Source organism: Pezoporus occidentalis, unplaced genomic scaffold (genome assembly GCF_034315485.1).
Source record: "Pezoporus occidentalis ecotype Australia unplaced genomic scaffold, CSIRO_AGI_Poc_V1 ctg211, whole genome shotgun sequence".
Taxonomy (NCBI): Eukaryota; Metazoa; Chordata; class Aves; order Psittaciformes; family Psittacidae; genus Pezoporus; species Pezoporus occidentalis.
In genome coordinates, this window is record NW_026913976.1 from 1,730,372 (window position 1) to 1,756,099 (window position 25,728).

The window sequence follows — 25,728 nt, forward strand, 5'->3', positions numbered from 1 at the left end:
TGGAAAGAGAACAGATATAAAAAGTGGCCTACAGATGGGAACTCAAGGAACCATAACTAAATAGCACATAGAGACAGCAAATTCAGAATACAAGTGAGTGTCAAAAAAAGAATGGGAGACTGAAAACCTTGAAGGAAAAAAAACAGAAAGGATGTATACATTTGAAGATATTCTTGGTGTGCGCACAGACTTCCCAGACATAGATAAAAGTTTAAAATTATATTGAAAAAGACCACCAATATACATATATAGGGCTTTTTTCAGTCATTCAGGTATACCCAAAAAAACAAAATGGACATCCCAATACACATGCATGCTATAGCCAATGTATTTGCTTACATGCCTCTAGATTAAGTAGCAGGGGAGGAACTAAAAGAATAGCACAGAAATTTTCAGTACACATACAACTAAATGCAGAAATTTCTATGCAGTTACTTCCAAATGCTTTCCAGACAATTCCCACATAATGCCATTCCCTCTTTACTGGTATATCTTACAGCAGTTTAAGCACTGATGTAGTCAACTGACCCAGAATGTTCTTTTTTACAACTCATACTTGAGATTCACACTTTTTCAAGTTCAAAAACAAAGTTCAGTCCTTGGTCTAGCCACACATGTAATTAAATTAAAAAAATAAGTGTCAGTGAGTGTTTTCCTTAAAGTTGTTCAGCCTTTCCTCTCTAGAATTTTTATCAGGAATGATGAAAAATAAACCAATTTTTAAATGTTTAATGAGGAGAAAGAGAACTAGATGGGCAGTTTGTTAAATCCCTCCCTGACAACCGAAGTTACAGCTATACAATTCTATTGGTGCAGTCACTGAAGTGCAAGTTTAGCTGTCCTGGCACAGAAACGTAACACTGTTATTGTTTACCTGCATAGAAAAAGAGCCCTATAATACAACTGTTACCCTAAAGTCTAAGCCAGCAGCTGCACCAGTTCAGTTACTGCAGCTATAAGCAAATGTAACACAAAAGAGAGCAATATAAACAATGTAATCAGACCAAACCTTGGCAAAGTCATCAGCTGTAACACAACTCTCAGCACTGAGGAATAATAATTCAAATGTATTCAATGCCATCATTCAAAACTGCAAAACAGAACAGCATTTTGAAGCACAAAAAGAAAATTTTGCCTGACATGAAATTTGAAGGCTCAGAAGGCCATACTGTAAATGGTGGTTTTAATGAAGTAGAAGCTGAGGAAAATTACAGGCCAGAGCACAGGAGTATTTTCACACCTAACTTCCCAGTGACTTAGTAAGACTTTAGAGCCTGAATACCGGCTAGATGCACAACACCTGTAAAAATCTGGGCCTACAAATACCTTCTTGAAGTACTAACACTGCTACTCAATCAACTATGACAGAATCCTCCAACCCCCTTGTACCCTATGGAATTTCTGAACTGGAACACTTCTCAAAAACACCAAAACAAACAGAAAACACAAACCAAAACAATCCACAATTCTTTCTTAGAGATACAATCACACTTTAGCATGCAAGACTTCAAATATTTTTACCTCAATATGCTATTCAATATGCTACATGAATATGCAAATATTCATTTCAATATGCTTAGCAAATGATGGACAATCTAATTCTTTTTATAGTTAGAAAATTGAGGCATATTTTGTATTATCTTTTAAATTTACATCAGACTGTAGCACTGCTAGGAGTAGCCCACCCAAAATTTTATTCTCAACACTGTGCCTCATCTACCAGGCCATACCACACAGAAGGCAAACTGTTCCAACTCAGTACTCAAGGAAAGCCCTATAGCAGGCACACAATTATCCCCTCCAACATTAACCCCTTCTTAACATGGTGCCTTTGGTAATTAAAGCAAAACACTTTCTAGTTCCTTGCATTCTGACAAATGAGTGATAAATTTAAGATTAACATGAAAATGCATGTTGGTTTTTTTATTTAGCGATTAATGACAAGTTTCAGTTCAGTGATAGTTAAAATACTGGGATGCAGCTCAAAAGAAAAACTTTGCTGCCACCTAAAGGTAAAATCTTCAAGGAACATATGGCAAAGAAAACTGCATCGCATTTTTCCTTACTCAATTTCAAAGCCCTGATGCCGAAACTCAAAACATAAAACTAGTTATATGCATTCAGACCCAGGAAGGATTTATGTATCTCATCTTCGGTAGTAGCTAGCAGTAAATACTTATGAAACCCCCTCTTTTACATACTCTGGATTTCAATCCATTCAGATTCTTTGATATTCACCAATCAAATAGATAAATTAAATACAAAGCTATATTCTCATTACCAAGGAAAGGAAGTTCAAGACAAACAGTTCTAAGAGCAAAGTGTTTAGTTTTACAAAGTGGAAAAGACACTGATGAGCTAAATACACAATTTGTCTCTCCTCACTAATGCATTACTTATTTTCTTGGTTTATTTCAAGATTACTGATGTGTTCTGCCATTCAGCTCTAACTCGGATCCCCAAACCAAAGCCTACAAGCACAACCAAAGTACCTGTCAGAATTCCTGTTGGACATCTCAGCAAACCACTCCAAGACAGCAACTCTGGAAAGCTACGCATTGTAAGAACTGTGTCTAAAACATGCCTTCAAAGCGGAGGGAGAAGGTAAATAATTTTCTATGATCTGTGACATTAAAATGGATTTAAGCAATCTGAATCTCAGCAGTAGTTTCTATCTATGATTCTATCAGGAAAAAGTCTGAAACTGTCCACATGATCAGCACATCAGTGGTCACCAATCACACTACAAGAGACATACAAATTCTTAGGAGCCAAAGGTTCTGCAAGGGCCAAGCTCTGCTCCTGTTTTTTTGGTGTAATTCCAGAATGCGGTCCTCATAGTAGAGAAGCACATGAGACACAAATAAGTTTCTACTATAAATTCAGTTTTGACATGTTCCACAAACAAGAATGCTAATGTTGTCTCAGCAGATGTGTAAAAACATATGGTCAATCAAGAAGGGTTGAAGGAGGTGCTATTTTGTTTTCAAAGTTGGTCTAGTCAAGAACTGTTTTAGTATGGATATCTTATGTTCAGTAGTAAAGACAGAATGAAGAGAGGTATTGGAAAATCTGCTCTTTTACACTGCACAGAACTTTAAGAAATGCAGAGTTCCTTGTTGTGCCAAGCATCACTTTCAAAGCATGATGTGAAAATGAACAATTCTCTCCTCAATAAGGTAACTAATATGATTAACCCACTACTATTTGTGCAGATATTAACTTAAAAATAGGTAAAAGAATTGACATGGATATTGTCTGTACTAGTTGTGTAAAGTTAACCATTTTATTTGGACTATTGTATTTATACTTGAATTCACTTAAAAAGTACTTTGGAAATTATCAAAATTTGTGTCAAGCTTAACAGTAAATTGCGACTTACACAGAAGTGCAGTTTTGTTCCTGCATTCCTCCACAATTTCGCCCTTCCTTTCAACTGCTTACATTCAAGCAAAATAGGTAACAACCATATGCATAAATCTTCATGAAGGTTTTTATTAACCAAACTAACTCTTTGTACAAGCAGTTCAGTAGTTCTAGTTCATCCATGGCAGAATTTGCCTTTTGCTTTTCTTAAAGCATAACTTTCTTAAAAAACTCTAAATTTACTCAGTTTCCTTTAAGCCATCACACAAAACTAATCAGAACAGTAGAAGAGACTCCAGGTTCACTGTGTCCAATTTTCTGAAAAATAGCAATTGTTGCTCTGACAAGAAAATTTCTTGCTGTTCCACTTTAGAAAGTTAAAAATAACAAGATACAATTACTGCAAGGAACCCCCCTCAGGAAACCTGTAATACCAACTAACATAAGTTACTGGTTTGGAATATAAAAATCAATTTATTTCCCTGCTATTAATGTCTTCCTCATTATTCTTCCCCTAACAGAGTGCATTCCAACAGTCTAAATGGCTCAACTGATAATTTGTGGGAAAATTCCTTTCACATAGGTCTTTCTTCAAGAACTGTCAAATCCTAATTCCTAAATAAAGCAAAAGTTTGTGGTGATATCAGTGCCATAGCCAGAACTGCGACCCTTTTGCTGAAGCAAGAAGAGATTTTGATACATTCAGTTATCCGATTTTTCCCTTTTATTTCACAGCTAAAAGTTTAATTTAACTACTAAGACAGTACAACATGTTAGCGCTGCTGCATAACTATCTTTGCGAACCACAATAGAAAACTAGGCTTCCCTCAACAACTCCACAAGAAAGTCTCAAGGAGTACTGAAATAAGGAACAGTTTAAAAAGAACAGTCTACTGAAAAGTATTTCAGCTTGTGTCCTTTGACACAAGACACATGTCAAAATGCAGAAATTTAAAGAATGACTCCTCCATATTAAAAAGAAAAGTCTTTGAGTTTTATTCATTAAATCTGCAAGTAACTATAAACCTTCAAGGCTCTGTGTCATGTATGCTCAGATCCAAATAAAATTCATTGAAGCACACCATTGTATGTTATGCAGCTTGCAGAATGAGGGTATGTAAATGTGAAGAAACACGAATTTCTAACAGCAGCTGTTGCCTTTGCATGCTTATCAGAGAGATCTTCAGTAGAAGAACAAGTTTTATCAGAAGGGACAGTAACTCATAGATGAGCCAAAAAAGAGAAAAAAAAAGATACAAACCATACACACATCTGCCAACAGATCTTAGCTTTGATCAAGTAACAAACTCTCACTGAACATGCTACAGTGAACAGTCTGATACCCAATAGCTGCAAATCACATATTATAAATTGACGCTATCTGGCACCCTTTACTGACAGTCTACAGAAAGAAAAGAAAACCTCTGGCAAAAGAAATTAATTCCCACAATAGCATCTGTTGCTTTAGAGCCCACAAACAACTCCACAAGTCTGTCAAATCATCCACCATAGTACCATATTATACTTCTCACCTATTTATACTGCTATCATAGAAGCGCTTCCCTGTCTTTTGCTCCTGTCTTGAGATGACATAATTACCTATGAGGGCCATAGCTGACACAGACTTTTACTTAAGAACCTAAACAGGTAAATGAAGATACTACACTCTTACAGGATTAAGGAAGACACAGAAAGTATGGAGAATGAAAGACAAGGAGTGGTAACATAAAAGGAGGAAACTGGAAGAAGTTCTGAAAAATAGAAGTGCATCCCTCTCCTCAAACTGCTTGGGAGATGTGGCATGCTGGCTATGGGCAAGATACAGACAATGACAGTACTGTGAGAAGTGCTCTTTCTGTTCATGGAGAGAAGAGGAAAAAAGTTGGTGTCTTTCACCAACACCACACAATCTCCTTAGTATTTCTTAACCTCTCCCTTATAGTTCTGAATGCAATATAAAAATCACATTCAAGACTGGACATAGCTGTGATATGAACCGAAAGAGGGAGGGGAGGAAACCCTGCAGTTAAATGACTTTGGACATGTGTAAGACTAAACACTGATAAGTAGAAGATAATCCCTAACCACTCTCTCCACAGATCTCCTCTCAAAGTTGAAGGTTTGCTGGTGAAGTTATTAGGCAAGGTTCTTTAGTTTGTGTCAGGTGACAAGGTAAATAGAAGGCTAATCCTTTCAGGGTTTTTTTCAGTTGGGTTTTGGGTTGGGTTTTTTTTACATCTACAAAACACATGCAGCAGGGTAAACATGTCTCAAAGTGAGAGTAACTACCTTTAATCTTTAGTATGTATTCTAAAATAATGATTGGCTAAAAACAAATTAAGGATTACTTATATATATATAAAAGGATATCTATTTTATGTTTTCATACCCTTTGAGTGAGTCTGAACATCTTTCATGCACTTCATCTTAAAAGCAGCCTCTTCTAACTATGAGTTACTAAAATCTAAGACATTTTTGAGGGCTGAATTATTAGGAATACTATTCCATTGGCCAGGACTTCTTATAGGGCTAGTCTTAAAGGACTTGGCAAAAGAGCAGTACCTGCTTTGTACTTACACTTGCGGCAGAAATACTTTTTTAAAATAGGTCAGCAGTAGTTGGATAGTAAACTTTTTTTTTTTTTATGGAACTTCTTGTTGCACAGAAATAAACTTGATCAAGATCAAGTCTGTCAAAAGTGCTCATTAATGGGCAATTATTTTTGCATATTGCTGCTTCTATTGTACATTGTAAACCCTGATTTCCTATTTTATGCCAACTGATTTTAAAGGATTTTATAGTACGCATAAGATGTGGTACAAATTAACCTTTGATTTTACATCTGTTGTACATGAAAAATAGCTACACAAAATAAAAGTTACAGATGTTCTTCTTACTTTACTCACGGCTTGTGTCAACTTAATACAGTAACAGCCTCCACATAAAGAACCTGCCAAGAACTTTACAAAGGTGGGATATATAGATGAGAGTACATGGTCCGCACAACACTCACCTGTAATCACTACTCTCAAAACATTCAAAGAATGTTCTTGGAGTAAAGTGTATATAGCACTTTTAATACAGGTCTGGATTAGACACAGCCTCATCTCAAAGTCAGCTGGTTTATCTACCATGTCAAAAGTTTATCATCCCAGTCCTAATTTGTATCCCATTTCTAAAGGAAAGCTGTCAAAATTATAAAAATCAACTGACACTGACCACCCAGCTTGAAACCTCTGGCTGGCAGAATGTGCAGGTTTTTAAGATATTCAGGACTCTTAATATTATATTGAATAAAAAAACCTCCAAAACATATTAACAATCAATTAATCAATAAAATAAGGCACTATAAAGCCTTAAAACTAATTTTAGTTGTCTTGCTCTACCACACTAAATTCCATTACCTAGTTTTCCACAGTAAATCTCAACATGCAACCACAGGCTGAAAAGTGCTTTAAGACACTCTGAAAAAAAGCCAAATATAGGAGCCAGATAGTATAATCACCAGGCAAAGATACAAATCAGCCATAGTACCATGCTCCAAAGAGCAGTGGCTGGAGAAAAGCTGTTTAACTCACGACCTTTGACAGTAACACATGGCAAAGGTGATGTTAAAACACCCCAGTGAGCACATGGGTGATGCTTTTCAAGTACCACAGCTACTTCTTCCCTCCAAAGGCCTTTTAGAACTAAGTAACTTAACATCGGTAACAGCAATCAACACGCAGTATACAACACCCTTTCACCAAAGAAACTTGGTTTGGAAGAAAACACAATTTAGAAGCTAAATGAATGCAGAGGACAAATGAGTTCTGAACTCAGTGCAAGCGGTTTTCTTCATTCTACCCCGCATCCCCGTCTTTTAAAATTCGCTTAAATGTATTTTTGTTGAGTGGGTTCCTGTTACTTAAGTATACGTTATTTTTGTTTGCCGCTTCATCCCGTAAGTATCCCGGGTCTGAGGGTCAGAGATTAGACATCATCTGGATGCGGAGATTTTGTTTACGAGCAAAACCGCCATCGCTACCAAGCAGGGAAAAAAAGCAGCCACGGGAAGAAAAAAAGCGGGTGAGAGGAAAACCAGGAGAAATAAATTAAAAGCGGAGAAAGGAAAGGCGGAACTCTGGAGGAAGCGGGAATTGGAAAGGAAGGAGAAGGGAAAAAAATAAACCCCACAAAATCAAACAACGAAAAGGAATGAGGAGGGGCAGGCAGAAGGGGGCTGACCCTCAGAAAGCCTGTTCTTAGCCCAGCATGAGGAGCAAGCTCCAGGAGGAATACCTGGACTACTGCCTGCCACTGCCGGCGAATCCCACCACAACTCGTCCAGCGCGTCCCCCATACTGCAGCCGCTACTACCGCCACGCGGGGAGCGGGAGGCGGAGCAGCGCGCGGACACCGCGCCTGCGCACAGGCACCGCCCGCCCGGCGGGAAGGCGGGACCACCGACAGGGGAATCGTCCCTGCAACCCTTTCCGCACCCCCGTGACCCCGTTTGAACGCTTGTGGCATCCCGAAAGTAATCGGTTAGCACGAACCACCTCCCCTTGGGACCAGCGACCTAAGCTCGTGATACTCTTGTGCTGAATTAAGGTGAAACGACACCAACCAACCAGTTTTATGATTTATTAATGCAAAATACAAGACACGTCATTAGATAAAATAACTGAACAATGACTACTTTAACTCGATAAGCAAGTGTTGTGCCATGTGTTTTTACTTAGTTCTAGACAATATTCAATAAAAAAAAAAAAAAGAGGAGAAGCAGTGCTCACACTCAGTGAATCTGAGCACAGTCTCAGCCACTGGGCAACTCGAGAGTCACCCAAGTTGGAAAAAGCTGGCACAACCCAGAATTTCAGACCAAGAATCTGGTATTCATTTTACATTTATAATCCAGATTCTGACAGAAGCTCTTTTCTGATGCCTGGGAAGGCATTTACACCCCTCTAGACATACAAGCAGCACACACAACTATTTATAACTATTTTTAGCAGGGCCTCTTGCGATAGGATGAGGGTAATGGCTTTAAACTAAAAGGGGAAGATTCAGGCTGGATGTGAGGAAAAAAAATTTTACAAGGGTAATCAAAACTGGCACAGGTTGCCCAGAGAGGCGGTGGGTGTGCTATTGTCCTGGGTTCAGCAGTAGCAATCATGTTTCTCCTTCTTGGTAGCTGGTGCAGTGCAGTGTTTTGACTTTCGGCCTGGGAACAGAGCTGATAACAAGGATGTTTTGGTTTGGCCAAGGACTTTGTGAGCCTCATGCTCTGCCAGGGAGGAGGGGAAGCCAGGAGGAAGCAGAGACAGGACACCTGACCCAAACTGACCAAAGAGGTATTCCATACCACAGCACGTCATGCCCAGGAGATAACTGGGAGTTACCCGGAAGTGCTGGGAGACTGTGGGATTGGAGGAGGTATCGGTCAGAGCTTGGTCGGGCTGGGGGGGTGAGTTATTGGTCGGCTGGTGGTGAGGTGTTGTATTCTCTTCCCTTGTTATTTCCTTTATCATTGTTATTATTGGTGGTAGCAGTAGTGATTTGTGTTATACCTTAGTTACTAAACTGTTCTTATCTCAACCCATGGGAGTTGCATTCTTTTTGATTCTCCTCTCCGTCCCTCCAGGAGTAGGGGGAGAGAAAGAAGGGGGGGAGTGAGTGAACGAGTTACCTGACTGGGTTTAAACCATGACAGCTATCCCTGGAGACATTCAAGGCCAGGCTGGATGTGGCTCTGGGCAACCTGATTCAGTTGAAGATGTCCCTGCTCATTGCAGGAGGGCTGCACTAGATGACCTTTGAAGGTCCCTTCCAACCAAAACTATTCCATTATTCTAAGAGAGAAAGAGAAAGGGAGAAAAAGAGAGAAGTATCACCACCAGCAATGTCTCAATGGTCCTCTTCACCCAGGGTATTCTCATTCGTGGGAGCTCACCCTCTGACCTAAGCCTTGCCCTTTTATGCTCATATTCTTTGGAGTGCTATCCATAATTTGCATACGAAGTATAGAGAGGAGAGGTGTTACTATGATAATGATGGGCATAATTTAGTGAACACATACGCAGTTCCAAAGTTGGGGTTCTGTGAGGGTGGTCATTGGCCCTCATATTGTGGTGTCTACTATTTGACTCCATCCTTTGAGTCAGCTCTAGTTAAGCATTTTTTACATTCCTGTGGTGGCTTATCAGCTTCAGAAAAAGGGGTCACACCAATCCTGTCTATGCAGTTTCAAGAGCTAACATCCTTGATGTTTGCTTCATTTGTGCTAATTCATGCAAGGCCTCCCATGGTCAAATGCAAATGGTGCCTGAGATAAGCTCAGTTTTCTGATTCTCACCCCAACCCATGGCTCAAACACTGCTGGGCTCAGTACTGGATGTCTTCGTCCACAGTGGTTATAGGTCCATATAATCAGAAGAAAGTATAGAAGAAGCAGAAAAAATACATGTAATTGTATATCACACGGTAGCTATGCCATTAACAATATCTTCTTTAAAAAAAAAAAACATCCCTAAAGTTAATTCTACAAAACTGTCCTTGGTCCAGCTATAGCAGTCATTTTTCTTCTTCTCAGTAGCTGGTGCAGTGCTGTATTTTTGGCTTTCACTCTGAGAACAACACTGATAACACTAATGTTTTTAGTTGTTGCTAATTAATGTTTACTCTGACCAAGGACTTTCTGAAGTCTCATGCTCTGCCAGGGAGGAGGGGAAGCTGGGAGGAACCAGAGACAGGACACCTGACCCAGACTAGCCAAAGGGGTATTCAATACTACAGCACATCATGCCCAGTATATAAACTGGGGGCAGTTACCCGGAAGGGATAGATTGCTACTCTGGTGGGGCTGGCTATTGGTCAGCAGGTGGTGAGCGGTTGTATTCCCTTCCCTTGTTATTTCCCTTATCATTACTGGTGGCAGCAGCAGTGATTTGTATTATACCTTCATTACTGGACTGCTCTTATCTCAACCCATGGGAGTTACATTCTTTTGAATCTTCTCTCCATCCCTCCAGGAGCAGGGGGAGGAAGAAGCAGGAAGAGTGAGCAAGCGGCTGCGTGGTTCTGAGTTACCAGCTGGGCTTAAACCATGAGAAAAAAAACAAAAAGTTTGAGGACTATGGTGCTGGGAGATCAGAGGAAGGTGACTGTCCAAAATGGCAATCACAAGGCAAACAAACACATACTAAAATAATATTTACAGCAATAATTAAAAGAATAATTGATCCAATATGAACTAACAGACTGTGTATGACATTCTGTCCTTTCTAATTATGTCTCTTCTGGTGGTAGAATTCACCAGTGGCTTCATTGTCTATGTGGTGACAGTGGAGTACCTTTTTGTGTTATTCCTGGGTCTCCAGCAATGCAAAGATGGTCACAGTTGTCAACTGTAGCTCTTGTGGTCAATGCAGAGGCTGATGGCCATGCTTCCCTGGTCCACTGGGGCTGGGATTCACATATGCAGCAATTAAACAGATTTCCACACAGTCATGGTTTAAACCACGACATCATGTCAGTGAGGAACTACCTCTGGGGGGACCTGGGTGGCACGTGCATGGTTTGGGACTGGGTACTCTCATCATGGATTTTTTCCTGCCTTGCAGTTTGGCTGTTTTGTACCCACTAAGTTTCAAGTGGGTCTTCTAATTATAGTATCATTATATGGTATTCCTTTTTCTAAAATGTCCCTGGCCCAAGCCTAGGGAATTGAAATTGCTGCGTATCCTGATTCCTGACACCCACCTGGTGTGACAGTTCCACAGAGTAAGGTGTATCCCATCATGATACAGAGTACTTAGGTTCATAAATGGTTGGCTAAAATAAAGGATATTATGTAGGATCCCATGGCAAGGGTCCACAACTTACACTGGTTCTAAATGCATTGTTTCCCCCCAGGGTTTGGCATCTTTTCATCATTTAACTGATAAGTTCGCAAGGGAGCTTTGATGGTCAAGACCACAGAGATTCAGCCTCTGTGGTATACATATCGAATTCTGCCTTTTCCCACTCTGGGTGGTAGTAAGTTGCCCAAGATTCATTCATTAAATAGGGCATATATTCCCATATTGTGGTATTTTCATTAAAAATAAAGGACAAATTTACCAAAGATATGAAAAATTTCAGCCCTTTCTCAGAAGATGAAGGATATGCAATACACAGGCCTTGGTCCAAAGAGTTCCACATTTGGGGAAAACCTTGAATCAGTTCCCATGCAAGATTAGGACTGCTACTTTGCAGTCAATACTCCCAGGAGACAAATGATCCCTCATGAACATTTTACAAACTTTTTTTCCTAAGTAACAAAAGTAGCTGTTTAAAATGCTGGCTTTTTTGTTGTGTTGTTCATTTTTTAAAGTGAAAAATATCCATGAAGTGGGAAAAAGAAGAATTATTACCTTCTATTACCTACTCCTTCACAATATTTTTTTTCAATTGCATGAATCCGGTTTTATACTGTAAAAGACTTACTTCCTTGATTAAGATTATTCATAATCTTTTCTGAGGCACAGATAAACATAATTTATTTTTATTATATGTTATCTTTGAATGAATACTCTTGACTCCTCGGGAGCAGGGTCCTGAACGTTAAGAGGGCGTGTATCTTTTTCCACAGGAGCAGTCCCACTCGAAGTCAGGGCACTTAGGGACTGGAGCAGTGCTCTCCAGGCGAGCAGTTGAAGTCAAAAAGACATATGTAAGGACATTAATTTACCGTAAGGTGGCACTGTTATTTCACGTATAAATTACTTGAATCGTTTTCCTTAAGTTTCGTAGAGCATGTTTTTTTTTTTCCTTTCAGGGTGTAGACGGGTGGGGAACGTGTGTGACCGAGGGCTTCAGTGTTGTGCTACCCAGAGTGGCTAATGAATGCTACCACGTGATTTTTAGGCCTTGGAAGCAGGGATCTGTGTAAAACTTGTGAATTTTCTCTGACTGGCCCAATACTGACTGTAGGGGAAAGTAATTTAATAATCAAACCTATGCATAGCAAAGCAGTTCATCTTTACGAAAACCGAATATACCCAGATTTTACAGAGAACTGCTTCCCAGCCGAGGACGCCGATTTCTAAGCGTACTCTTGAGGAAGGCACCTGCTGCCGACCTGACTTCTGGGACGTCCTCCACCACCCGACGCGAAGCAGTACAGCAGAGAGCGAGGAGCGCGGTGCCCCTCAGCACCTCCCACGGCGGGGGAGTGCCAGCCCACCTCGCAGAGCTACCCCAGGACCACGGAGGGGCAGCTCCTACCGCCAGTGGGAAAGAGCCCCGTAACCGTAGCCTCTCCACAGTAACCACTAAAGACCGTCTGACCTCTCTTCCCACAACAAACCCAGCACTGGAACAAACCTCACCCACCACAACCCAGCTCCCGCCTCTTCTCCTCCGGCAAGCACCGCCTTCCTCCCATGCCAGTCTTCCGCACTTTACGGCCGGCGCCTTCACTTCACGACAGCACAGAGGAAGCGGGAATGGGAACCGCCGCGTAAGGGGAGGGGCGGGTATTGGGGAAAAAAGCGCACCACCCGGCCGCACTTTGCGGCCAAGCGAGGGGCACGTCAACGGCGATGGAGGAAGAGGCTCCGCAGCCGTCGAGCAGTTGGTGAGTTACAGGGTGTCGGTTGGCCTTCCTCGTTGTCCCTTTCTCTCCGCAGTGGGGACGAGGGGCAGAAGGTGGGAGGGGCCGAAATACCCCCTACCTGTCGCCGCTTCTCCCCCGCACTCTCCTGAGACCCGCCGCACTTGGGGTGTGGGACTGGGGCTGCCCCTGGCGCTGTGGAGGAGGGGGAGGAGGAGGAGGTGGTGGTGGCGGTGGCTGTGGGCGCTTTGCCGGCGGGCTCTCGGCGGGGATGTGGTGGCTTGGGGCGTTTCCCGGGACAGGGGCGGCCCCCTCTGCCCACCTGCCGGCCGGGACCGGCGGCCCCAGGGCAGTGGGAGCCTGGGGCGAGCCCCGGGGCAAGCGCCTTTGGGCGTTCAGTAGCTACCCGGTCCCGAAAGAGGAAGGGCCGCCGTAAAAACAAGGGACAGGCGGGCCTCTGGGCCGAGCCCAGCCCGGAGTGAGGTGGTTGGTCCAGTTTAAGATGATAGGTTTAATAGGCGTTAGGAGCTACTCGATGTGTGTGCCTGCCTTCCTGGAGTGGAGTTGGTTTGTTCAGTTCAGCTTCCCCTTTCTCTGTGTACCCACTCAAGCACGGGTGACAGCAGTAGGTTCTGACTTGTTTTCTGAACGATTTTGCTTGCCACCCTCCTCTAGTGCAGCTATTATAATGGTTTTTACATTGAGCCTCTAGGACGAGATTAAACACTATTTCTGGAGCGTGTATAGAATCATTTTGATGGTAACAATGACGTGATTTTAGTATTTGTTGCATGCATGTTTACTCAGGATTGCTGAGACTTAAATAAACATTGTGTTTTAAACACTAAAGCTGTTCTTACAGTACACCACATCTCCATTTCTGTGCATCTTCACTTTGTTTTTCTCTCGGCACTTCTGCACTGCATGTAATTTTCTGTGGCTCTGACACAACATTGCTCTTTGTCCTTTCCACGTACGCACTTTTTAAAACAGTTATCTTACGGACTTGCTTTTTATGATCATTTCCAATCTGATGTTTTTGCTTTTTGGATTTATTTCATGTAGTGAATTCAAAGGTTTTTGCTAACTATGCTCAATCTTCTTTGCACTTAGATAGCTCACTATAAAAAAGCCAGAATTGACACAGATGCAGGTGGTATTTGTTCTTTGTCTAGGTTGGTTCTACAAATACAGCTTTTGGATAAAATGACTAATTATCATTTACTAACAAATGAAAGTGAATTGGTGTCGTTTTTTAGCCTTTTTTGCTTTCAGTTACAGCTTCAGAATTTATGAAGCACTTTCTATAAGTATAGAGTTGCATAAGCATTATTTTTAAATACAGACCTGACTGCTGAGACACTTAATTAAGTTAAGGAAGGACTCATTGGTGGTGCAGTCTTGACACTTTGAAATATAACTGTGGATGTCTAATAAGAGCTGTGTTGAAATATCTCTGAAAAATACTTCAGACCTCTTTCATGACTAATGTGGAATGTTATGATTCCGGATCACAACAAACTGCCAGAATTTCTGCTGAGAATGCAGCACAGTGCTGTTTCCAGACATATTTCAAGGAGCACTGTGCAGTGTTGCCATCCTGACTGGCAGCTTCAAAATGTAACTATAGTAAATTTGATATGCTGCTGCTACTAGAAAAGGCAGACTGGAACTGGAAGGTATTCCTTAGAAGTTTTGGAAGTCTTTGTGGGAATAGTTCAAGAAGTTGATCCTTAAATACTACATTAATGTGTGAGAATACATCCTGTTACTAGAGCTGTACCCTGTGAATAATGAACATAAAGTTGAATTTCCTGTTGCTTAAGAGCTTCGCATGGCTCTTTAGTTCTGTTGTGTTTGGGTTTTTTTTGGTTTCGTTTGGTTTTTGTGGTTTTTTTTTTTGCTTTGTTTTGGGTTTGTTTTTTGTTTTTTTGTTATTTTGCTTGCTTGTTTTTTGTTTCTAAGCCAGTTTCAGTGGAATACTTTCTTTTTCATTTATTGATTTAAACTCTGGTCTTGTATACATACCTAAATGTTGTTGAATGGTTGTTTTTCTAAGTATGGTATGCATCATTTGAATGAACTTTTTGGTGTAAATTACTATATTGTCATAGTTTTGAAGTATATAGGACTCTGCAATAACATTTCACATTTAAAAAAAAAAAAAAACAGCTGAAACATAAAATGGTGTGTATGTACATCTGGACTTCTTTGGGAACAAAACTGGCAGTGCTGATTCCTTGTCCTCTATTCAGTTCTTTAGGGGAATCCAAAGACAGATGTAATTTTATGTTCAGACTGTGACAGCGCCTTGAGCATGTAGAATCTAGATATGCTTATTAACATAAAATTCCCTTTTTTGTATTTCCTGGGTCAACATGCATGTGCTGGTGGAAGTGAATTGGGGGTACACAGAAACTGATGATAAATTAAACCCCTCAACATCTGTACAGACTGCTTGGTGGTTTTGTTCAGCAAAAACCAGGAAGATGTGCCATAGTACAATACAATTCAAAATGAACCAAATCTCTACACCACCACCACAAATTTATGTATGGAGTTATTGAAACATGAGATTATAATCTTTTTTGCTTCAGTAAACACAGGAATTTAGGAACAGTTTTGGTTATAAAATGAGAAAAAAAAATCAGACCTTAGTGTTGGGGTTTTTTTTTAGCTATTTGGCATATTCTCAAAAAATTAATTTGAGAAATTGCTGGTGATAATTGATGCCGAAAACCATACCTGTGTCCAAAACTAAGAGTGCTATGAAACACAAAGGAGACAGTTTCAGGTTCTCATTCAGGTTCTCAAACAGATAAAGATATAAACAGTAATGAATTAATTTCTAAAACCTTTCTGCAGCTGTTTCTTTAATACTTGAGCTTCAGGGAACTTGATCAAGTAGTATTTTTTTACTTTAACATCTGTACTTGAAAGTCAAGACCTGAACTAACTAAATATAACTGTAACCACAGATGGACTTTTCCTGTGCATTTAACTTTGCATTACAGTAATTCATCTCGTAGGTCCCAAAATATACTTCAACTGCTTCAGGCAACAGGGTGACAAAACAAGTTACATATATATCTTTTCTGTGCTCAGTATCAGGATTATTAGTGCTTCAAGTCATCATATTTCTTCTGCATTCTTCTTCTGCAGTTAAGCATGAAATTAACACACTTAGGGAAAAAAAAAAAATAGAAGATGTCATTAAATTCATGTTTTTCTCCAAAATTCCATTAGAAGGAAAAGAATATTCAGTGGTGTTCTGAATACAACAGATATTTTGAGTGAATGTGAGGGATTGACTTTTTGTTTGTTTTCTGTAGGGAGCAAGTACTCATTACTTTTTATTTAATACAGCTCTTCTTGAGGCATTTTTCCAGTAGTCAGGAGAATCCTCAATTAAAAGTATGAACCTGAGTAACCAGATCATATAAAAGTGTATTTCTGGGAGTGGGAGGAAGAAGCTTTAATACAGCTAGTTTCCTATGGTGGGAAGGTTGAATGGTGACTATAAACTAATATTAGCAATTGACTTTGAAAATTTTCATGAGCCCTGTTCACTTGCCTGGTTTTCTTTTAAGTAAAGGTTTTTTGCTGTTACTGTATGTTAAAACCCTGTATGTTATTGTGAGCTTTTTCAAGTAAAGTACTTTGCTTAAAATGTATAACCTTAGTTATAAAAATAATAAAAATATATTGGAATAAATTAGTCCAGTCAAGCATTAACATGGATACATACAGTCAGTCCTCATAATTATGATGGCAGTATTGTGATGTATGTGCCTGTCTTTGTGTGCTACACTTAATCAGAAGAACATGGAAATTTGCAGACTGGGTACGTTTGATGTCCTAGGAGATAGTGACATTGTAGAAGCTAAAACTGGTGATAAGTCTTGGTAAGGAGTAGCCTTGCTTCTGGTTTAGGGAAAACGGGAATGATGTGTGAAGATGTTTAAGACTACTTCTCGCACAGGAAGTGGTGCTGGCCTACTAAAGCATCTAAGGAGCAGCTGTGATGAGTGTGTCCCTTGAGGAGTTGTAAGCGGCGAGGAGAAGCAGACAGGCCAACCCAATATGGGTGATAAGCAACTTCTAGTTTATTTGTGACGCAGTTCACACATATATAGGAGTGGTATTCAGCCACTCCTTCTTGGCACAACAGTATTGGTTAGCCCCCACAGCTTCCTCCACATTCTCCTCCCAGGTCCGGTCTCCGGCCACCTGTGGGGGCCACCCCCTGCCTTGCTTGCACAGTCCTCCAGAACTCTATGGTTCTGCTCTTAGAGTCATTCTGCAACAATTCCCCCCTTTTTCTTTGTGCAAGCAAGGCATTATGGGTTATTCTGTTCACCTGTTTTATCACACAACTATAAACAAGTCTAATAGCTACGATGATTAACCTAATCAATGATACATAAGTGCAATACTTTTAAACAGTGTTTGACTCAACCTGTAATGCCCCGTGAAGACAACCATCTAGTTATTCTTAGGATATTGCTCATTTACTATTGCTGGGTAAGCTGAGCCAGGGTTCTCAGCTGTGTGTACATCGAATTAGCATAATCAGAGAGACTCATACAACACATTCCATCAAACTCTTCACATCCATGTCCCTGTTCCAACAACAAAAGGTTCTGCAGTGTTGCATGTCTTACAGAGTCAACATTAAAACAAATCAGGAATTGCCTTCGATGTAGAATTGTCTGCTTAGCAACTCAGCAACCCAGTCTGCTTAGTTGAGCCAAGGCCCCAGCTGAAGCACTTACAGTGATTTGGCATATTATGATTGGATACGTGTTTTGAAGACCCTTAGTGACTAACATATAATTGGTTAAACACAGGTGTGAGAACTCAACCTTGAAAGCTTGCCAACAGTCCACAGTTCTCATTAACTTGGTGAATTCCAGCCTCTTATCTTGCTTGCTTAAGCTTCTTCAGGCCTCTCATGGCCTTGCTGTATCTTTCAGGACTGTTCAAAGTTTATGTACCAATTATGCATTCTCCTGTGAGAACACTGTCTCCACATCTCCCCCCTTTTGTTTTATCCAGTAACAAGTCGCTACTACAGCAAGGCACACATTTACATTAGCAGAGTAACTATTACAGGGTGCAGCAGCATGTTAAGATGCTGATGGCAGTGAAGGACTAGCCAAAGAAATTTCTTACCAGTGGAATTCTCCCCCCCCTCTTAATTTGTTCTATCACCTGCTTTATAACACTACCATTGTATTAAAATTTTTCTAGCTTTTGCCTTAGCATTTTCTAGCAGCTACTGCAAATTTCCATACTCTAACATCTCTTTTACAAGTGACAAATCTATACAATACAAGGTGCAGTTTCTTATTAGCAACTAGCTAGTAAATACAGGTGGTTTTATACACAAAATCACAACCTCTAATATAGCTACTTTACAAGCACACATATTCAGGATGTTACTTTTCAGTTGTCCCCAATTGATGTTTTGCAGTTATTTGTTCTTTCTCTTCCTCTATCTCATTCTGCTTGGGGTAACCACGGTCAGCTCCTGTAGCTGAGGCATCAGGTTTATCCATTCGTCTGTCCAGCTCATGGCAGGGCTTCACAAACTTTGCAGTCGCCATGGACCTGTAGGCAGGAGGGCACAAATATACCCCCTCCCCCAGGTTATCAGTTCTTCAGAAGTAGACAGGCCCCCCCCCCCTTTTTTTTTTTTTTTTTTTTTTTTTTTTTTAGTCCCTGCAAAAGCCATCATTACTCCCACTACAGTCCCACGTACAGAACGTGGCACAAGGACCCTGTGGAGACTAACAGCAAACCAGCTCCGAGAAGCATCATTGCAGTGCAAGGTGGCAGGCTCAACCTTAGCGGGCGTCCCCGCAGAGGCTCTGCCTCCCCCCCATCGTATGAGGCTTGGGCTTTTATACTGACCAAAATGCACACTCATTCCGACACAGGTGGCCAACCTGTGCTGGAAGAAGTGGCCAGCAGCATCTACAGAGGTCTCCAAGGGTTGACAGAAACCTGGATACTTATATTTACCAACTTCTAGTACATGAGTATCACAGAGAGACTGTATGGGCTTCTCCCTGTCAATTGCAAGAAAAAATCATAATATATACAGCTTGAGTACAAGAGGATTTTAACGCATACGTGGTCACTGTTTGCCAGGCCTCCTTAACTGTTTTGAGATCAAGAGCTTCCCACTCTTTAGCCCCCTGCTGTGTAGTAAACACAGGATATGCAAAGATGCCCATTGCAGAAAATTCCCCAGTAATGTTCACCTCTTTGGTTACCCATTGTTACAACTGAGCGTCTCCAGGGCCCGTAAGTCTGAGCAGACCGACCCGGGGGACGGAGAGTCAGAGTCTGGAAGCAGAGGATATAAATCTGGCTCGGATTCAGGGGATTCGGGGGCTGATCCTGCGCCGAACTCGGGGTCTCCGTTGCTCGCAGCTGTGTCTTTCTTATCAGATGTCTCTCGTTCGGTATGTGGCCATCTGCAGACCTGGCTCCTCCGTGACTGAGTTAAAAATTTTTTCACTCTAGGGCGTAGTGGGTTGGAGAGGCTCGCGGTTCCTTTAAATCTCCCGCTCGCGCATGATCCCTATTTTTTTTTTTACTGCGTGCTTCACAGTGGCGCCGCAATCGATCCGGCGCCGAGGCACCGCCCTCTTTCTTTCGGATTTCTCGACATTTACCATGCGTATACCTTCTAATATACATTCTGTGTCCTTTTCACAGTCCCTACTTTCGGAACTGGGGTGGTGGGGGAGCAGGGGGTTACACCTCCTCCGCGGCACCTTCTGATGAAGGAGGGGGAGAAAAGGAAAGGGGGGGTGCGGGGTGGGAAACCCTGTGCTCCCGCGAGCTGGGGGGGGAACGAGTTATGATCTTCCCCCGGTTTCAACCGACCGGGGACGTCTGTTCCTAGTTTCTCCGTTGCTACCGCGGCAGTTTTCTTTTCTGCCTTGTATCTTTTTATACAGTTCATTACTTCCCTCCGTGGTTTACCGAGTTTCTTTGCCTTCTTATAATCATTAAGCACTGAGTCAAATAGTTCATCACCAAACTTTTGCCACTCACTCTTCTCAAATATTGTATTAGGATCTGCAAAAAAATCTCTTAGCCTTCCCTACAGGTAGTAGACCTGCTAGCTGCTTTAGAGTCTCAGGCTCAATTCCCCGCTTTTATAAAAAGCACTGTAATAAGTCCAGGGCTACCTCTCGGTCCATTTTCATGGCCAGCCTTTTCCGGATCGTCTTCTTCTGGGTCGTCTTGTAACCTCGGTCTCCGGATCGGCCTCCCGACGCAGCAGTGTCTGGTTCACCCCAGCGGCGGACTTTTTCGGTTAGTCGCAGCACCCGGGTCCGTCACGCCACCGCAGCAGCATTGCCCGCGCTGCCCGGCCGCTGCCGCCGGCGCCGCTCTCTCGCCGTTCCGGGTCCCCGTCGACCGGGGCCCTGTATCCCGGGTCCCTGCTAGTCGGGGCCCTGTATCCCGGGTCCCCGCTAGTCGGGGCCCTGTATCCCGGGTCCCCGTTAAACCGGGGCCCTGTATCCCGGGGCCCTGTCGGCCGGGGCCCTTTATCCGGGTCCCCGTCGACCGGGGCCCTGTATCCCGGGTCCCCGTCGACCGGGGCCCTGTATCCCGGGTCCCCGCTAGTCGGGGCCCTATATCCTGGGTCCCCGCTAGTCGGTGTCCTATAATCCGGGTCCCCAGCGACCAGGGCCCTGTAATCCGCGTCCCTGTTCGGGCGCCATTTGTAAGCGGCGAGGAGAAGCAGACAGGCCAACCCAATATGGGTGATAAGCAACTTCTACTTTATTTGTGACGCAGTTCACACATATATAGGAGTGGTATTCAGCCACTCCTTCTTGGCACAACAGTATTGGTTAGCCCCCACAGCTTCCTCCACATTCTCCTCCCAGGTCCGGTCTCCGGCCACCTGTTGGGGGCCACCCCCTGCCTTGCTTGCACAGTCCTCCAGAACTCTATGGTTCTGCTCTTAGAGTCATTCTGCAGCAAGGAGTGTTGAAAAAGATAAAGAAGTTTTTCAAGTGTTACATCAACATCAAATAGTGGTCAGAATATGTGAAGCAGTTTGGTAAACTGTAAGTGGGGGTGTTTGTTTTAGCCCTCTTTTAGGCCACTGACTAATATCTTTCACAGCCAATAGTAAATTCAGTGTATATGAAAAAAGGGTGATCATCTTGTTTTGAACTGGTAAGTGTGTTTTTAGATAATGATTTTGGTACATGTAGAAGATACTAATGTGTTTTTTTCACAGCTCAATGGGTATTATAAGTGTGCCCATCAGAAATTAAAACTTTAAACTAGTAGTATTTTATTTTGTAGTATTTTTTCTTCAAAAATGTACTTTGGCTTGGAGGAAGCAGCTCAAAGGGACCTCTCTTTCCTAATAGCAAATGAGCAGATGTAATGTACTTTAGCAAGTACATTTCAGGCATTGTAATCTACTGTAATCAATAGTTTTCTTAATACTATATGCCTTTGCACATGTATTTGTAGTTTATTGAAATACTTCCTTCCATCTTGCTGTTCACATCCCCACAATTTTTAGTCCCTTCATTAGTACCTATAAGTGATTGTTATGAAGTACTTTATATATAAGTAAAATAAATAATACTTTTTTTTTAAAAAAAGTCATTGAAACTGAATTTCCAATAGTTGATAATTTTTGTTATCCCCAGCTTTCTCTCACATCATAAGTGCTTTAGCTAAAAATAAAGTATGATGTTTGTTACCTGTTGATTATAATATGTCACCAGAATGGCATGAATTTCAGAGGTCCTTCTGTAAGTATGGATATTTACTCCGGATACGCTAATGCAACTTTGTGTATTTTGACATTGAGAACAGTATGTGTTATGGGAGCTAAACTTTCAGACAATGGCTTGGATATAGGCTGCAATGCTATGCATCTAACCAAAATTTTGAATACCACCCAGAAATAGGGAGTGTATTCATGGTAGAGCAGAAAGTAAGGATGTTCTGGTCTGGAGGAGTTTGCCCATAAAGAGGAGTACTGCATTTATTCCAAAGTAAGTGTAATAATTGTCCATAAGGACAGAAGACTTCCTAGCTGATCTTCACTCATGAAAGACAAGGATCCAGATTGCTAGCTGTTTACTGGAATATTTATAGCGTAACACTGAAATATGGTGAAACACAGCTGGTGGACCTGTGTTCAGGTATCAAAATCGCTTTCATACTCTGTACTTTGCAAGTTAGTGTGAATAGAATGTTTCTCAGAAAAGATTTTTCTTGATCTTTGAAAAGTCCTTACTTCCCACTTGTAAGCAGTCTTGGGAGTTGACAGAGGAAAGGAGTAGCTAATTGAATTGTAATAGAATAATTCATTTTTCCACTCCTGCTGTTATTTAACTCAGTGTTGGTAATGCATCACATCTCTTCATGTGGGAGAGTGGCTTACCAATTTCTTGCTTTTTAAGGTGAAGTAGGAGACGTTTGCCTGTCGTATATACAGTGTACAAAGTCTGAATGGCAGTATTTACGCAGATTTTGCAAATAGCAATATATTATCAAACAGAGGAAGCACATATTTTAACCCATGCACAGCTTTTGAAACTGTGAATATTCAGTACTAGAATTAGTACTCTTGGGCCTGTGAAACATTCTTTGCAGGTATGTTTTTTGTAGTTTACGTCCATATGGTTATAAGTGTTGTTTCACATATATTAAATTATCTATTCTTCCTCCCCATTTCTCCTTCCCCAAATAATTTTCTTTGGAGGATACAGGAGCAAAATTTAAGTATGGCCATTTAAGACCTTTCTGCCTGAAATACAATATGCATGCAGCTGTTGCATTTATCTCTACGTGCCTGTTTAATGCTCGGATAATATTTGTAGCAACTAATTGTATTTTGTGTGCTATAATTCAAGACCTAGTGGTTGCTCTCTAGTCTGTTGTACATAGAGAGGTGCGCAGAAACCTGTAATATATCTTACATGAGCATCTAGCTCTCTTTAGCTGATGTTTGATGTTGGCTTCTGTTGAAGTTGGGTCATCCCAGAGTTCATGAAATTCTTCTGAGTGCTAGGTCTTTTCATGTGAATATCCTGGAAATACTTGATTTTTATTCAGGTTGAACTGATTTGATAGTTTAACTTCTCCATCTTTGATTGTTGTGTACACAATTCACAATGGGATAGGTGATGTAAGTGCTAGTGTGCATGGGTGCTCCCCTCCCTGTTTCTGCCTCTGGAAAGGGGTAGTCAGCTGTGCAGCCTGTAGTTGTAAAAGAAGCGAGCTTTGGGATTTTTTTGTAAAGTACTAAAAGTACAAGAAAATAAGGCAAGTCACACTTTTTGAAAACTGTTTTCTTTCTTCCAGATCTTCAAAATTACCTGAATAGACTTAGTTGTGCCCCCGTGTATATTTGAAATATGCTTTTAAAATGCCTCCGAAAAAGCACTGGCCAAAAAACTGGCTGGTATAATGCAAGCAAAAGTGCTTGCTCTTTGAACTTGTAAATACTTTCAGTCTTAAGTAAGGCTGTAGCTTGTGGCTTACTGTTAAGTATATGCATACGTTCTTACAGAATGGTGATTTTAATCTTTTGATCAGAAAGGGTGATACTTAGGAAATCAGCAGTGAGTGTCTTAAGCTCTCAAGAGACCAAACTTGAGAACCTTCATATCAGGAAGTCAGTTGTGGTTATATGCAAATTAAAGAAGTAGCCAAGAGCTCCACAGCTGACATTCTTTTTCCATGGGTATTTGGAATTCACCTACATAGTGTGCAGTGTGGAGTAATTGAGAATTATACTGATAACCCTTTAACATCTGTTACTCCATGTGTATAAATAGGTGTGTTATTCACAAGGAATGTATCTTCATACTTGAATGTCTGTCCTGGATAAACAGTCATGCTCTTGTGTTTTGCTCAGGCTATAAACCTTCTGGATGTGTGTTTAACTTCTCCAGTATATGAAGCAAAGCCTTTCTTAAGGTATATGTCAGAGCTAGTAGATAACAGATAAGAAAATACAGAAAGGGAGAAGTTTGCCTATGGGACCTATGTATCACTGCCATTGCTGTTTTTGCAGCGAACCTCGTGTTTTGCCACTGTTCTGCTACATGATATTGAAATTCCTGAAATTATCAGATGTGGTTGTCTCATTGACAGCATTGAACTGTTGAAACAGTCTGCAGAAGCTATCAGAGAAATTGCAAAGTAATAACTTCTGAATGTGTTCATTATCTATGAAGCGTATGACCTTCTGTTGTTTACTATGGCAACTTAAATGTCATTACTGTTTGACTGTCTTGTGAATTTGTGTATTTTGCTTTCTACGCTATTATTAACATTTTTGTATGTTTTAATTCAATCTTGTGTGCATGTCCACACTTGCAGTACTAAAACTAGTTAACTAAATCTGAGTTTGACTAAAAGGCTCTTTCCCATTTCAGAGAAGGGTGGAGCTAAAGCTGATGTTTCAAATAAGATTTCTGGCTTCTAGGTCATCTAATTTACTTTAAAGAACTCCACCATGTAATTTAGGTATAATATTTGCTATGAATGCATTGTGTGTGAGTGAAAATTTGCTGTGTATCTCTTCAGTTGTACACTACAACTTCTTGTATGTAAACTGAATAGAATTAGGAGTTGAACAAGCAGCCTGAAAAATAAAGGACAAATAACATTTTGCAAATACTTATTTTTAGTAATTGCCAAATTGCCTTAATATATCTTTACGTATGTATAGGTTTTGCCTGATAGTAGCTTCCAGTCTACATCTGTTTAATAGATAAACATTGGAAAGTACTGTATAATTCATTTTTAATAAACATAAAACATATTATTGTAGGGAAAAAGATCTTGCAGATGCTTTAGAAGAAGGTGGCTGTGATCTTGAAACTGTGAGAAACATTATTCAAGGAAGACAACTGCCTGCTGATCTCAGGGCCAAAGTCTGGAAGGTAAATATTATCTTAAATCAAGAAACAGGAAATACTTGGAAGTTGTATTTGATTTGAGGTAAATTATTTAATTACTAGGCATCTCTATAAGAAGGGCTGTAGGACTGGAATTTTAATATGCATGTATATTGATTCAGTTTTAGAATATTCATCTTTATTGAGTTAAATTACCAAGTTCAGTAATCGGGTTAACTACAAAAGAACACTAAAATGTTTAGAGGGTTTTCTGTTTTTGTTTTCAGATTGCGCTAAATGTTGTAGGAAAGGGGGACAGCCTAGCATCCTGGGATGGCTCTTTAGACCTACCTGAACAGAGTATAATTCATAAGGATTGCCAAGAGCTAATTGGTAAGTTCAGTTATGTTTGGATCACCTATGTGAAAACTTCTGTATTCTCAGTTGTCTTAGGACTTTATTTCATTTAAATAATCTGAATTACATGTACATTTTGGAGGAAGCTTTCAGGAGGAAGATGAGAGAGCAGAGAAAATCAGTAAGAAATCATTAGAAAACAATAGCTTCCTATCTGCACTCTGACTCTGGGATGAGTGACATGGAAGTTTAGAGTGTTATCTTGTTAGTATGTATGGTCAGGAATCTTCAGGAGTTGAAAAATCTGTAATTTTTTTCCAAGCCCCATCTTTTAAACCAGACACTTTCTCTATAGTGTCCTTCAAGTTTTTAATTGTCTAATGACTGGTTCTTAATTTGAAAAGCAGATAGAATCGTTAGGGTTGGAAAGGACCTTAAGATCATCTAGTTCCAACCCCCCTGCCGTGGGCAGGGACAACTTACGCTAAATCGTATCACCCAAGGCCTTGTCCAACCTGA

General features: G+C 40.9%; 3 protein-coding genes across 9 annotated transcripts in view; 2 read left to right on the forward strand and 1 right to left on the reverse strand.

Annotated features, from left to right (window-relative positions):
• The window catches only part of CMSS1 (cms1 ribosomal small subunit homolog), a 254,951-nt gene extending 247,029 nt beyond the window's left edge, over positions 1–7,922 (reverse strand). The window contains exon 1 of the mRNA XM_062619568.1: positions 7,648–7,922. Coding sequence (XP_062475552.1) covers positions 7,648–7,708 — 61 coding nt within the window. The 5' untranslated portion in view covers positions 7,709–7,922. The remainder of the gene's footprint in view (positions 1–7,647) is intronic.
• FILIP1L (filamin A interacting protein 1 like) overlaps positions 1–12,188 on the forward strand; it is a 219,524-nt gene extending 207,336 nt beyond the window's left edge. For 5 of the 6 annotated variants that reach the window (XM_062619555.1, XM_062619556.1, XM_062619559.1 and 2 more), the window contains 2 exons: positions 2,420–2,604; positions 3,888–5,364. In XM_062619555.1, the coding sequence (XP_062475539.1) occupies positions 2,420–2,604; positions 3,888–3,978 (276 nt within the window). In that variant the 3' untranslated portion in view covers positions 3,979–5,364. Of the gene's footprint in view, positions 1–2,419; positions 2,605–3,887; positions 5,365–12,166 lie in introns of those variants that run through there. The other variant, XM_062619558.1, reaches the window with a different exon arrangement.
• A 696-nt stretch (positions 12,189–12,884) lies between these two features.
• Positions 12,885–25,728, forward strand: part of TBC1D23 (TBC1 domain family member 23) — a 46,998-nt gene continuing 34,154 nt past the window's right edge. The window contains exons 1-4 of one of the 2 annotated variants that reach the window (XM_062619550.1): positions 21,800–22,143; positions 24,024–24,151; positions 24,786–24,897; positions 25,140–25,245. In XM_062619550.1, coding sequence (XP_062475534.1) covers positions 22,111–22,143; positions 24,024–24,151; positions 24,786–24,897; positions 25,140–25,245 — 379 coding nt within the window. In that variant the 5' untranslated portion in view covers positions 21,800–22,110. Of the gene's footprint in view, positions 12,968–21,799; positions 22,144–24,023; positions 24,152–24,785; positions 24,898–25,139; positions 25,246–25,728 lie in introns of those variants that run through there. The other variant, XM_062619551.1, reaches the window with a different exon arrangement.